Source organism: Syngnathus scovelli, chromosome 17 (genome assembly GCF_024217435.2).
Source record: "Syngnathus scovelli strain Florida chromosome 17, RoL_Ssco_1.2, whole genome shotgun sequence".
NCBI lineage: Eukaryota > Metazoa > Chordata > Actinopteri > Syngnathiformes > Syngnathidae > Syngnathus > Syngnathus scovelli.
In genome coordinates, this window is record NC_090863.1 from 9,198,833 (window position 1) to 9,212,046 (window position 13,214).

The 13,214-nt window shown below is 49.8% G+C and overlaps 2 protein-coding genes across 2 annotated transcripts; both read right to left on the reverse strand.

The window, feature by feature from the left end:
• Positions 1-34: 34 nt before the first annotated feature.
• Positions 35-6,488, reverse strand: ranbp9 (RAN binding protein 9). The gene is made up of 14 exons (XM_049747771.1): positions 6,111-6,488; positions 4,636-4,747; positions 4,469-4,521; positions 3,940-4,107; positions 3,831-3,853; positions 3,475-3,659; positions 2,836-2,948; positions 2,642-2,750; positions 2,405-2,562; positions 2,031-2,160; positions 1,845-1,963; positions 1,630-1,781; positions 1,290-1,401; positions 35-1,202 (listed from the first exon to the last, which is right to left on the reverse strand). The coding sequence occupies exons 1-14, from the start codon at positions 6,325-6,327 to the stop codon at positions 1,072-1,074; spliced, it is 1,782 nt and encodes a 593-aa protein (XP_049603728.1). The 5' UTR covers positions 6,328-6,488; the 3' UTR covers positions 35-1,071.
• Positions 6,489-7,013: 525 nt separating this feature from the next.
• Positions 7,014-13,163, reverse strand: retreg1 (reticulophagy regulator 1). Its single transcript, XM_049747835.1, has 9 exons — positions 12,919-13,163; positions 11,989-12,095; positions 11,874-11,904; positions 9,741-9,858; positions 9,590-9,674; positions 9,300-9,422; positions 9,108-9,175; positions 8,691-8,808; positions 7,014-8,499 (listed from the first exon to the last, which is right to left on the reverse strand). Exons 1-9 carry the CDS (start codon positions 13,101-13,103, stop codon positions 8,087-8,089), a joined length of 1,248 nt encoding a protein of 415 aa, XP_049603792.1. The 5' UTR covers positions 13,104-13,163; the 3' UTR covers positions 7,014-8,086.
• Between the last annotated feature and the right edge of the window lie 51 nt (positions 13,164-13,214).

Genomic DNA, 13,214 nt, shown 5'->3' on the forward strand with positions numbered 1-13,214 from the left:
GCCTACGTTTGCGTTCTTATCGAGTGGTCACATGTACACGGGCTGGCTTCTTTTATTAGCATCACAAGTGGCTGTAAAGTCAATGCAAGTAACAAGAATCAGAATAATCATTTCATTCATCATAGTCATTTGAACGGTGGCGTCTGCACCTCGTAAACCTGCACCAACTAAGAGCCAGAACCCAAGAGCCCCCCACCCCTCCTTGACGCCAGCACTAAATGAACATAAAAAAAAAAAATACAGAAAAGGGGGTGGGGAGGTGCTGGGCTCACTGTTTCTCGGCGAGGGGTGGGGGGGGCAATTAAGATGGCTACACTGGGCCAATGTCACGCCATCAGTCAGTCGGGGGTCAGGGGGCTGGTTTCTATTTACCACATAAAGGGAGGTGGTGTGTGTGTGTGTACACAGTGGTGTGCAAAAATTTTGTTCCACCACTTTTTCCACGGCACAGCGCTTCCATATTTCTTTCGAATATCAAAAATTCCCAACTGATTTAAAAGAAAGGCTTGGAATTGCCTATTGATGCCACAAAGGTGGCAAAGCATGGAGTGAGAACCCCCGCAGTCGCACTTGGCTGTTTGCGATTTAATTTGCAGATTGGCTCGGGAACACCGCCATTATTATTTGCACAAAGTCGCATAAAAATACAACTTTGGCAAGATACAATGTTGAGAAAACCGATCCCATTAATGTTTCTGGGAGGTTGAGGCGATTCATTCGACTAAAAAATGTTTGTCCGCTATCTTGCAGCATCAAACTACGACGGAATGAGTTGCCGAGTTTCAATTAGATAAAAGCGGCATTTTGCTGCCGTCTTGTCAAGTTGAGGTGCTCAAAATAGTACTTTGGTACAATTTTGTGGTGGCAAGAAATAGTGAGGCACAGAGTTCCACCTGAACAAGTGCCATCTTGCTTTAGCGGAACAACTTTGGAGCAAGTTGCGGCGTTTCTGTTAACTAAAAAGAGAAATTTTAGCACCACTGTGGCGAATTTCTCAAAACACTTTTCTTTCCAAACCGGCCAGTGGTAAAATCGGTGGACAAAGACTTTTGCTCACTACTGTGTGAGTGGCTAGTGCAGGTAATTGTCCACAGAGGCAAAGGCGCAGGAGCCGCTGCCCGATCGCGCCATGATGGCGAGGCACTGGGCGGCCTGGCCCACCGCCTGGGCCAGCGGGGGCTGCTTGGGCAGGTTGTGCGTCTCTGGGGAGGCGAGCAGACACGAGCGGCAGATGTGCATCATAATCAGGTCCCGCCTGGGCGGGCCGTTGCCGCGTCGACGCCACCTACCGAGTATTGCGCTGTTGAGCGTGGAGCACACGGGCTCCCTCTGGATGGCGTCCAGCTGGTAGCCCACCGGGCTGCTCCAGGGGTCGGAGTAGGCCAACAGGCTGAAGGCGTCCTGAAGGCACACGCCAAAGTCTATCAGTTCCGACGTTATCGGCAAGTCATTCGAACCGACGTCAAGCCAATGCACCTGTTACGGCCTTCAGTTTTTGTTCCTGCCGCCATATTGAACTTTGCTCTTTCGTTTTGATTTGTTTCAATTCTACCGCTACAATCGGTTTTGCCCAAGCTGCGATTGGCTTGACCATGGTCACGGGCGGCCATACTTTCGCCTTTCTCCCACCTTCAGCATCTTCTTGTTGGCCGAGTTCTTGCCGCACTCCCTCCTGAGATGCTCGCTCATGCTCTGCAGGTCTCGGCCAAAGTGGATCATCCTCTCGATGGCCGCCTGGCTGCCGCCGCACAGCTGCCGCTTTGCCTGAGCAGACTCCACCTCTGCGCGCAACCGCACGTGTTACACATAGGCACACGCACGCACGCACGGATAGACACACGTACCCATGTCGGCGTCACAGTCGTCAGGCTCGCTGAGGTGTTTGGAGGAACCGTTCAGGAAGCCGTTGGAGGACGACTCCGTCACACCGTTGGTGAAGTGCTCCACCTCCATCTCCACGTCGCTGATGCACACGCACACGTCTCAAACGAGTGCAAAGTGCACACGCCGCACGCAGACGCGACAAGCACCTGGTTGCGGCCGTCTGGCCGCGGTTTCCGTTCAAGCTGACATCTGACCCCGGAGGGCAGGGCTTATGACCGTGAGGGGCGGAGCCGTGGCTCTTATTGGATGTCACGCCGTTGCAGCAGTTGTCAGCACCTGCAAGTGCAGGGAGGCAGGTGCCTTTTTCAAAACAGCCAACTCGACAAAATCACACGTCACGTCAATGGCATTGCGACAAGGCTGCTTTCCCCCCCCACCAACCTTGGAATGTTTCACCCCCACCCAATCAAGTTCTAAATGGTGCAGTCCAGCCAGGCTTTGTTTGGCGTCGCTGCAGCAGTTCAAAAAGCTCCAACTAGGTGGCAGTCATAAAGCCGGCGGCTGGGGCGCGGCGGCGTACCTGCCAGGTAGGACGACTGCGAGCTGCCGGCTTTGTGAGCGGGGCTGCCAAAGGTCCGGGGGGAGCTGGGGTAACTGTCCTGAGATTTGGGGCTGCGACCCCCCAGACAGCGCACCTCGCTGTCCGTCCCATTCACCATCTCGATGAACTGTCTCACCCTGAACGCACACGCAGCAAACGCAGCCGTCAGAGTACTGCTGCATTTCAAATGGCGTGGTGGTGGAGGAGATAGAGTACTTGAGCATGAAGAGCAAGTCCGGGTTCCTCTCCAGGAGGGTCGGGTAAAGCTGCTGAGTGGTCTCGATGGCCTCGCCCATCCTGCCGGACAGCACCAGCTTCTGGATCTCTGCAAAGTGGCCGCAAGAATTGCACCTTTTTACAATCCGGCATTCAATTGGCGGCATGGGAATCGGCGGCGGTGAGAGACTCACTCTGCCGATTCTTGATGGAGGCCAGCTCCTCGTGCACAGCCTGGTCGGTGGTCTTGGCGAAGGCCTCGGCAGTGGCGCAGTAGCTGTGGTGCACCAGGTAGGACGCCACCATCCTGCAGGCGAGACGCCACACCGTCAAACAAGCGCTACGGCTGCTCAACAGTTGACCGCATCTGCTAATTTCAAGTGGCCTTGTTTGCTTTTGGGTTTGTTTTTTTGACAACACATCAAACCAGAGGTTCTGCTGTCAGACATTGCCCATTTCTTGCCATTGAGAATGAGAACAGAAAAGACGCTATTCTATAAAGTGTGGAGGAGGGTTGGACTGCGTCACATTTGGAGACAGCAACGCAGCCAAGCAACATCGGCATCTTGGCGACTTCCCGCTTTTAATCCGGTGACGAGACGAGACAACGGCAGGCTCGATGAGTGTGGATTAAATCCAGGCAGGGTGAGTAATCATAGCGACGCAAACATTTAATCCCATCAGGACCATGGGTGAGACAGACGCACGCACGCACGCACACGAGGCAAAACAGTGACATGGTCAAAGTGCCGCCCGGAAACTGTCGATAAGCGATGGGCACAGATGGGGATACGAAGGCGAGCGTTTCAAGGTGGAGGCTCGGAGGCTCTTACTTCTGGATCATGGACTGCCACTCGCCCTCACGCTCGCCGACGGGAAAGCGGTCGATCTGCGCCTGGATCTTGGTCCTCCACTCGCGCATGTAGTCCTCGATGTCAAAGACAAACGGATGCTGGCCAAAGTTGGCGTCCACCACCTCGCCGGGCGTCTGCAGGCCCACCGTCGGGTACAAGTTGGGCTGCGGGAGCAAACGCCCCAGTGACACTCAGACTTCCACCGCAACTTCTGCATATACTAATGGAACTTTTTTCTGCATGTGTTTAGTTTGTGTATCAGACTAAAGCATTTTTGCGATGCCGCGACCCAATGAACTTCTGGTGCGTTTGGACGAGCCGACGGGAGTACTTACTGGAAGGTCTGTGAAGGCGATGCCTGCACGGGAACAAAGAGAGTCAGCTTGAGAAATATGTCAGCAAACTTATTTTCAAAACAAAACAAAAAAACTGCATGCGGCTGACCGAGGCTATGTCCGTTCTTTGTGTAGAAGCAGGTGTTGTTGATGAGGTTGACGCAGCAGCCGATCACGTCGCCCGTGGTGAAGGTGGGCCCGTACGGCTGCCCGGTGCCAGACGAGCAAAAGGAGTGGCCGTCATCACCATGGTAACCGTAAGAGTGCTTATCCCAACCTGGCGGACGAAGCGCAGCAGAGTCTCATTATCTTTTGGTTTCAAGGGCGGGTCTACCTCACTCCACCTCCAAACTAGAAGTCGTCAAGTCGTGTTGTCCATGAGTAGAGGCAAAGCATAACTTTTGCGGTTCATCCAACACCGTAGTGAGGAGTTTGCACCGCACCGAGCAGAACCAGTTTGTGACGCTCAAATGTAGGTTAGGAATCCGAGGGAAGAGCAACACGCCCAAGAGAGCCGCCCTCGGAAAGCTCCTCAAAGCATTCTCGGCGTTGTGCTCCGACTACATCAGACGTTTTGTGGCGGCTGAACTTAAGCTAACGAGGGGGTCCCGCCAAAAGCTTCGCCGGCGTCGTCTTACCAGGCAGCCGGTTCATGTTGACACCCTGCGCAGAGAGGCCGATGCCCATGTACCTGAGAGCACACACACACGCATACACACACATTGTGATTTGCGGCAGCCGTGCGCTGAGGTGACGTGGCGAGAGGCCTGCAAACAAAGCGTATGCATTTTCTCTTTTTTCGTACCCGTCTCGCCCTTTGCTGATGATCTTGACCTCAAAGTAGTAGACGCCGCACGCCGCCGGGATGGGGTGCGTGGCCCGCACCGACGCCGCGTCCTTCGGCGTCTTGCCGTGCCCTTGGGGGAACACGACAAAGGCGTGAGAAGGCGCGTTCGCGACTGTCTGGGCTGTATTTCCTTAGGCACAGTGCTTCTCACAAAGTTAGACGGTGAAGACACGAGTTGAACTCGACAATACAATGACCTCGTGTGACATCACTGAAAAACTTGTGACATTGCGGAAAAGCTATCTATCGATCAAAGATGGATGAATCAGACAGCAGGCATTCACATAGTTGCCATTCACATTTGTTTTTGTCCAATATTAATTACGGAGCGCATTGTAAACAGGATCGCCAAACCACTGGTCAGTTAGCACAAGGCCTGGTCACCACTTGCTAATCACGCATACGCGGCGAATCAGAGAATCTTGAGATTTCATGTTGTGTTGGTTTGATTGTATTGCATTGGCACGTATTCAGTTTAGGTGTGTGCTGCTGTGTGCTTTTGCTAACAGTGACACTCTGACAGCCATGTGTTTGTGGTCGGATGGAAATCAGAGCATGCAGTTCAACCGGAGAACCTGGATTGTTCATTTTTCCCTTGCACTGTCTAAAACCTTATTTTAAAAAAAAGAAACACAATCTAAAATTCGACTCTCCCTACATATACATATATAGGAATAGGACTTTATTTGTATAGCACTTTCATAACATATTTTTTTGTAATACAGAAAATGGATGGATGGATGGATGGATGGATGGATGGATGGATGGATGGATGGATGAATGGATGGATGGATGGATGGATGGATGGATGGATGGATGGATAACTCATTTCAATATAGAAGCTGGTGTAAAACAACAGATTTTTGTTGGTGGTGTCTCTTGAGATTTTTTTCCAATTAAAGGTGTGCCGTGGATGAAAAACGATTGGGGAAACACTGGCTTAAACGGATGCATATGTAAACGCAGGCCTAATTGTGGCCACATGAGATGACACGCGGACATAAAGTTTTATGGTTGACCTTCCTTTCTTCAGGAAGCTTCGAGAAAGTGTTTCAGGATTCTTTATTCTGAATGCATTTCCTGCTACAGTTAGCCCATCGTGCTACCCAATTAGCCCAACAAGGGGAAAAGTGCAGCGTTAGGTTTTGGACTTTAAAGCTTTGTCTCACGGAAAGACAGAGTATTATTTGCCCCTATTATTTCCCCCAACGGCTTGTAAACGGCTGAGTGGAGTGTTTATGTTCCCCCCTGCGCTTGAGGAGCGAACCAGCTCGTGAGTGACTGAGAAAAGCAAGCAGCAAGATGTCCTCTCGGGCTAAGCTAGCCTAGCCACTTTGTTTTTAGCATCATCGTCTCGACGGCCGGGGATCTGGTTTTCATCATCCCGAGCGGGGTTCCGACAGCTGGCCAGACGGCCGACGAGGAGACCTTACCTTTGTAATGCACGCGAAGGTTGTTCTGCGACAACCCGATGTAGCTGAACTTGTCCTTGGGGCTCCAGGAGCGAGGCAGCGGCGTCTCGCTCTCGTTAACGGCGGGGTAGAGGCGTCGCAGCCGCTGGCTGAGCTCCTTCTCTTGCTCGTTGAGCGTCGAGTCTCCATGGACCACCACCGACATGAGGAATCCGCAGCCTGACGGCTGCCCCGACATGCTGGCTGCTGCGCTCGAGTGGCTTGTCAGTGACAAGCTCAAGCCGCCGCTGTCCGTCAGTGTCGAGTTGAGTGAGACGCGGCAGAGCTCAAACTGGCTAAAGTGGCCCACAAGCAGCCGCTGCTCGGCTGCGCTTTAGCGCTTTAGCCGAGCGGCTAGCGCCCCTTTGGACACGGGCCGAACTCAAAGCAGACAAGATGGAAACACGACGTCGCCGGGTCAGGTTTGACCTGTCACGCTGGTGGTCGGCCGGGGCGATAAGCGATTGAAATAGCAAACAAGAGATCAACAGTATCGGAAGGCTCCGTCGAGCGAGGCCAGCAGAAAAGTCTCCAATCAGTGAGCTCGCACAGCACAGATCTTTTGTTTGTTGTTGGAGCCCGATCCGCGCTTGTGATTGGCCGACGCAGCCTGAGCCTCGCTCGTCATTGGTTAACAAATGATCCCGCTCACTTCCGGGGTTGGCAAACCAGGTAAACACAAAAGTCAAGCACACTCACGCGCGTATAAACACAACACACATGAAACTAACTCATTCGTCATGATCTCAGTCGTCATGTTCTTTATGACATCATAAGTGAAAAACCCGAACCGTGGCGTGACACTCTTTTTGTTTTAAGAAGCTCTTCATTCTCAGCACTTGAGTTTTCTGCCCCAAGCAACTGGAACACAAACGGGCTAGCTGACATGTTGCACAGAAATATTTTATTAACATGGATTCAAGTTACACAAATACTACATTGATGCATGTCAAACAAATGCCATGCAAGCAAAAGGCAACCGAGTAAAGTAAAGCTTGACCAAGTTTGGATCAACAGTCATTGGACAAAAGCAGCAGATTTTTAGGCACTCTTGAACTTGGACAGTTAATACTAGTCATCCCGTCGTAGAAAAACCACATGATCGCTCACTGATTGTAATTAGGTATAAAACAAAGTGCATGGGGGTTTTCCCCCCAGTTCATTAAGGTGCGTGAATATTTGTTAAGCGTTTGTAGTTGCTGATTTCACCGAAGCACGAGATCATTGGAACAAATGAAAAAGTTATAAAAGATTTCAAAAGTACAGCATAATATAAACAAAATCCAACCAGCAGAATGAGACTTGAAAAAATTTACATTGGAGCAATTTTCAGCTACATAATGTCAAATTCAAGTTGCCTGGCACCCTTTTTACTGGGCATTTCACATTCCTTCAATTTTCATTCCATTTAAAACACGAGTCAGGTGTTTTCATTTTGTGGTGAATGGCCACTAAACCGAGCAAACAACAAGCTCCCAGACTAAATTGTGGTCATCTGATCAATCTTTTTCAGCTTCGTGAGACGTTTTGAGGGTTCCGCTCATGATAAATGTGACTACCACATTTCACATCATTAAATCAAAGTGAACTTGGGGGTATTGAACAATTTAGCGACATGTGGGTGTGGTCAACACGACCTTTGGCTGCTTGGAAGCAAAACAGCAGAAGGGCTGTCTTGGCATGGCTTCTTCAGACTTATTTTTGGCGAGTCTACCCTGAATAAACACCTCTCTACCAAATTTACCATCCCAAAGTAGTGGAGCAACACATTGTTTTGTGTTTGTGATTAAGGGCTACATAAATAAACTTGGTTTGACCCAGATAAATTGTCGATCGCTCCTAACTCGAAAAACTCAAATTGTGACGGCAACTCAAGGTACCGCTGTACAAGCAAAATGAGTTGGGAGCTTGGTCACGGAACAAATTCAACTCGTAAGTCACAACTGTCCGGCGGCGAATCAGTGGCGTCTCAGAAGTTTGGCGAAGAACCCGGGAGCTTTTCCACCGCTTTCTTCAGCGGAGGTCCTGGCTCCATCCCCTGCCGCGAGATCCAGTTCCGCCCCCAGCTGGTCCAGCTCCGCCTGGTCCAGCAGCTCAAAGTCGTCAACTTCGCTGTCCGACTCCTCGGCCACCTTGGGGAGTCTGAAGCCCCCAGCTGTCTCCTGGATGGCGGCCACAATAGAGGCCCGCATCACGGTCTGGACCAGATCTAGGCCTGCGCCGTCATCGGGAGGTGGAACGGTGCGCTTGTTCCCGATTGGCAGAGGAAGGAAGTCTTCTTCTTCGTCGTCCTCGCCATTGGTGGTAGTGCCATTGTCCACAGAGGGGAAGTCATGGAGACCCCCAGAGAACACCTCCTCTCTGTCCAGGTCTGGAGGGGGGCATCAAAGGTCAAAGTGTGATCTTGTCATGGCGCTTAATGAGATCATCATCATAAATTCGTCCGGCCCACCAAGCAGTTATGTGAGGCTTGGAAAACGTATGTTTTTTTTTAAAATTCGCATTTTGAAAGAACTGAAAAGTTCCTTCATTTATTCTACTGGCGTGAAGCGCAAAAGTCACCTTCAGAGTTCTCCGTCTGCGGCGTGTTCTCCTCCGACAGGTTCAAGTTGTCCGTCCAAGTCACGTCCGACACCGACGTGTCCGACACCGACAGTTCCTTACATGCCGCCGAATCCAGCTGACGAGCACGGAACAAAATGGAACGTTGCATCATTTCATGCAAATAACACATTGGCTCAAATAAGCAGCTCTTCGATTCATGATGTTCATAAAAAAAAATAGATATCGGTATGGAACGTTTTCTAAAGATAAGATGGCAATTAAAGCAGGCACATATTCTTCATCTTCTGCAAGAAACAAGAGCAGTGGCAACTCAGTGACAGGAGCAGCTCGATGAATTGAATTGAATTCTTCGATTATGATGCAAAAGCTTCCATTCTTGACAATGTGGCGGCAACTATCAGACGACGTGCCTACCTTGGCAAACATGGATGAGCGCTCCGACTCCACGGACTCCTCAATCCGAGCCTTAAGGATTCTTCTCTCTGTGGTACGGCACAAGACCACAACGGTGTGAACACCAGAAGGAACAGCACAATGTCCATTGAACTGAAGCACACGCTAGCTAACTAGCATGCCTGCTATTTGTTTTAAACGCGACGTCGTTACCGTGATCCTCTTTTATCTTTTGCAGCAATGTCGCCAAGCCAAAGTGCAGTTTTTGCAGAAGCGGCTTCAGCCACGAGGACACCTCCGGAGACGACAGCACCGGCCACAGGAACGCCCACAACACTGAAACACAGCACGTAAGGGTGACCCGTATGAGGGCAACATGCTGACTGACCCTAGTGGCAAAGGAATGGAATTGAAGAGATCACATCATGATCCACAAATATAAGATTCTTTTTTTAAATAAAGAACAAAGCACGCTCCATTGTAATTGTTTTGGGGGCGCTCACCTAGAAGGTAGGAGATGACGATCCCAGGAATGTAGCGTCCGAGGACAGCAAAGAAAGTGCAGAAGCTGCACACCAGCAAACAGAACTGCAGAAGAAGACCAAGAGCCTGTAGTCATCGTCATCATGGCGGTTGGTCATCAAGACACCTCACCTTGCCGGGGTTCTGCTGCTTGAAGGCTGATGCCTCCTGCAGTAGCAGCCGCAGAGAGTCACTCAGGTGCGGTTCCGAGCCCGACTTCTGGGCCGAGTCCGGCTCCATCGTCTCCCAGCTGAAAGACAAGCCACGGTGTGGTCGTCAAGTCTTGAGTTGACATGCAAAGTCGGTTTATTTTCCCAAGCGTGAAGGATTTTCACATTTTGAAATGATCACACGGAACCATGCTAATTTGACTCATTTGGACTCAATTGAAACCAAGCGATTCCTTCGGTCAGATCCGAGACACAAATTTGCGATATGGTGCGAAATAGAAAAAAGAGACATTTTGCGACAATTAAGGACACGCAATCAACGTAAGCCACAACACGATATTAGCCCAACCCATTTGTGCCAAGAAACATCAGTATACCTCACAAAACAACATCATGACAATATTTTAGTAAGTCTCCAGTTACCTCTGTTCCGCACCACGATCTCGAGGTGACACTCTGGCGACAGGTCCAAAGCAAAGGAAAAAAATTAAAAATCCAATAGCAAACTCCCAGCGTTGGGATGTCGCGACTGTGGCGCTCAGTGGAGACACCTGTTTACGCTGAACGGAGTCCGGCTCGCCTATTTGAAGGCTGGCACGCTAAAAATAACAAGAGTCACGCTGCTTGGTGACGAAGGCCGACAGCGGGACGGCACAATCCTGCCCCGCCTTTGGTTTCCCCACAAAAACTTTCACGCACACGTCAGAATAAGACACATGAGTACAGACACGTATTTCTACAAACACACACGCCTGTAACACGCGCGTGTCCGTCTTTCATAAATTTGAAACCGATAATTGAATACCTATCATTGGTGCTGACTGACAGCTCCTTAATTTTTTTTTCACATTCACATGGATGAAATTGTTTGCTCGCCAGCTCTCGTCCAATCAGAGAGCTCGCCGAGGAACACACCCGCTCCCTGGCCGGCCGCCCGATTGGTTGGACCTGTGTGGCAGACGTTGCAGATGCGAGGAAACAGCTGAGTCACACGCGGACACGCAAGTTTCACAAGTGTTGGGACACTCGAGCTTTTGTTGTGGGGACACTCGGCGCATCTTTCCTCGAAGACAGTGACATCGAGCTCTGGTCGCATGATGTTTGTACCCTCCGTCACTACTCGCGCACGCACACGGGTGGATTCACGTGTTGCCAGAGCAACGTGCCTTGATTGACAGCTACGAGAAGGTCGCATGATGTTTGTACACTTGTGCTGGTGCATACACACAAATTCTCACACGCACAGACTCACACACGTACATTCAAATACGCACATTCTTACACCCCACACAATTAAGTAGGTGACATTTGCGTGCGAGTGTGTTTTTGTGTGTGTGTGTGTGTGTGTCAGGGCAGCAGCTGTCAGCAGCTCTAATCTCCCACAATTCTTTGCATGCGAGCACATGACGCTGGATGGACAGACACAGGTGACAAACACCAATAACATGACAACAACATGACTGACTGGCACGTGGAGGACGGATGGACGGAGTGACGCCTTGAGATACATTCTTGAGATAATCTCCTGGATTTTTCTGTATGGAATAAATGTAACAAAAAATAAAGAATAAACCTCCCAGTTGTATAGTTTTTGTCCTCTGTAAAGACCAACAACTAAAGAGCATCTGCATGGATGGACAGTATGCGAGTATGGCTGAATTATAGCGCCCCCGGGTGGTCACAAGTGTGAACGCCAGAACGAACAGCACAATGGCCATTGAACTGAAGCAAAAAATGTGGCCAAAACGTTAAACATATTTACGTGGTGTTTAATGGCATCACGACGATATCCTTCATTTTTATTAAACACATTTCTTTTGGGAATTTCTTTCGGGTGGGCTAGAAGGCCTTCATCCCCTTTCCACCCATTTTAATGGTGAAAGAACCTTTTAAGATAGCCGTCTTTAGACTTTTTGAACCACACTCACATCTCGAGGCAGCAATGTACTCTGCGGAACCGGCACTCCAAAAGAGACTGCAACATGGAGATAACCGTACCCTGCATGACCGTACCTGGCATCCTTTTGGATTTTTACACAAATCGTTTGCAATTGGAAAATAAAATGTTTTGGGCCGTGTGTGTGGTGTTTCTTACCATACGTAGCGGCTGTACCACGTGGTTCCTCCTGTAAAGAGCACAGAGCAGGAATTCAGCACCTGACTTTGGAAAGCGGCGGACTTGAGCAAAGTGATTCGATTTGGTTCGCCACCTTTGCTTCGGGAGCTGATGGCATCCTTGACGGTCGCCAAGAGAACCATCAGAACCAGCAAGACGGCAACCAGGCAGTACATTCGCATCCAGATGCGAGCAAACAACCTGCACGGAGCACATTTACATGAGTGAGATACAAGTGGAGTCGTTTGTGAATTCGTTTGCCACTCAAATCTCAAGAATGTAAAAAAGATTTAATGCTCAATTGTGCTGCTTGTTGTGATGTGTCCGCCTCAGCCAATGGGAGCAGTACAATGTTTTTTTCCCTTCTGTCCATTAAAGGTCTTAAACTTAAAAAAAGAAAACACAGCTTTACAATTACCGTACCATCAATGCTAATTTCTAGTCTGTCTTTTCCAATTTGGACTTTTATAGCATTAAGCTACCAAATCATATTGTCGGGTGAACATTTTTGTCTTGAAAAACATCTAATTTGATTCTTTCTTGTTTTATGCAAGCACTATCAAAAGTGAAAGGAGTAAATACGACATCCTCGTTAGTTATGTTTGCAATTGTTTGGTTTTTCACAAATGCGAGCTACGGCCCTCATATTCCATGACTTCGTGTTTACAACATTAAAAACAAGATGTCATGTATTGTAGGGTAAATAACATTTTTGCAGGTGGTAGCACCACCAATTTGTCTATTCCTTGATTTGAGCGTGTTGACATACGACGTGTTGACAGAATACTGAGTGACTGGTGTACAAAACATCGCAAACACTGTTTACACATCTTCCATTCTCTACACGGTGGAAACCTTTAGGGGAGGTGGGGGGGTACAGCATGATGAAGCGTTGATGGAATGACAAAACATGACTACACAATCAAAGCATTTTGATTACTCGAAAATCCTCAGAAAAAAAACGAAAGACCTAATTAAACTCGTGTCGAGGTTGCCGAATGTCTGCGTCATGCCACCGGCTTACCAGATGCCCGCGTTGGCTGCAGCGAACAAGGCAAAAGTTCTGCACGGTCTGCGCTTCCAGTCCACCAGGCCGGACGGGAGACCCCCAGCGGACCAGCCGAAGGATGCCTCTTCCCTGGCGGGAGGTCCCAGGGCTGCCTCCTCCGCTCCGCCGGCCGGGCTTGGTGCTACCGGGTTTGCCAGCATCGCAACTCCGCCGCGGCCACCGCCCAATCAGCCGGAATTCTCCGTTTCAGGTCCGCGTCAAGCCGGGATAATCACCACTCTACTTCCGGTGGTGGCTTTTCAAGACATACC

Bases quoted from the DNA above. Each gene is read 5' to 3' on its own strand.
- ranbp9 (XM_049747771.1), bottom strand. From the start codon at position 6,327: ATGTCGGGGCAGCCGTCAGGCTGCGGATTCCTCATGTCGGTGGTGGTC. The intron at 3,660-3,830 runs GTAAGTACTCCC...TTGCTCCCGCAG, and splicing joins TCGCCTTCACAGACCTTCCA to CCCAACTTGTACCCGACGGT. The intron at 1,203-1,289 runs GTAGGTGGCGTC...TCGCCTCCCCAG, and splicing joins GCTCAACAGCGCAATACTCG to AGACGCACAACCTGCCCAAG.
- retreg1 (XM_049747835.1), bottom strand. From the start codon at position 13,103: ATGCTGGCAAACCCGGTAGCACCAAGCCCGGCCGGCGGAGCGGAGGAG. The intron at 9,176-9,299 runs GTAACGACGTCG...GCCGTACCACAG, and splicing joins AAAGATAAAAGAGGATCACG to AGAGAAGAATCCTTAAGGCT. The intron at 8,500-8,690 runs GTGACTTTTGCG...GCCCCCCTCCAG, and splicing joins GCAGACGGAGAACTCTGAAG to ACCTGGACAGAGAGGAGGTG.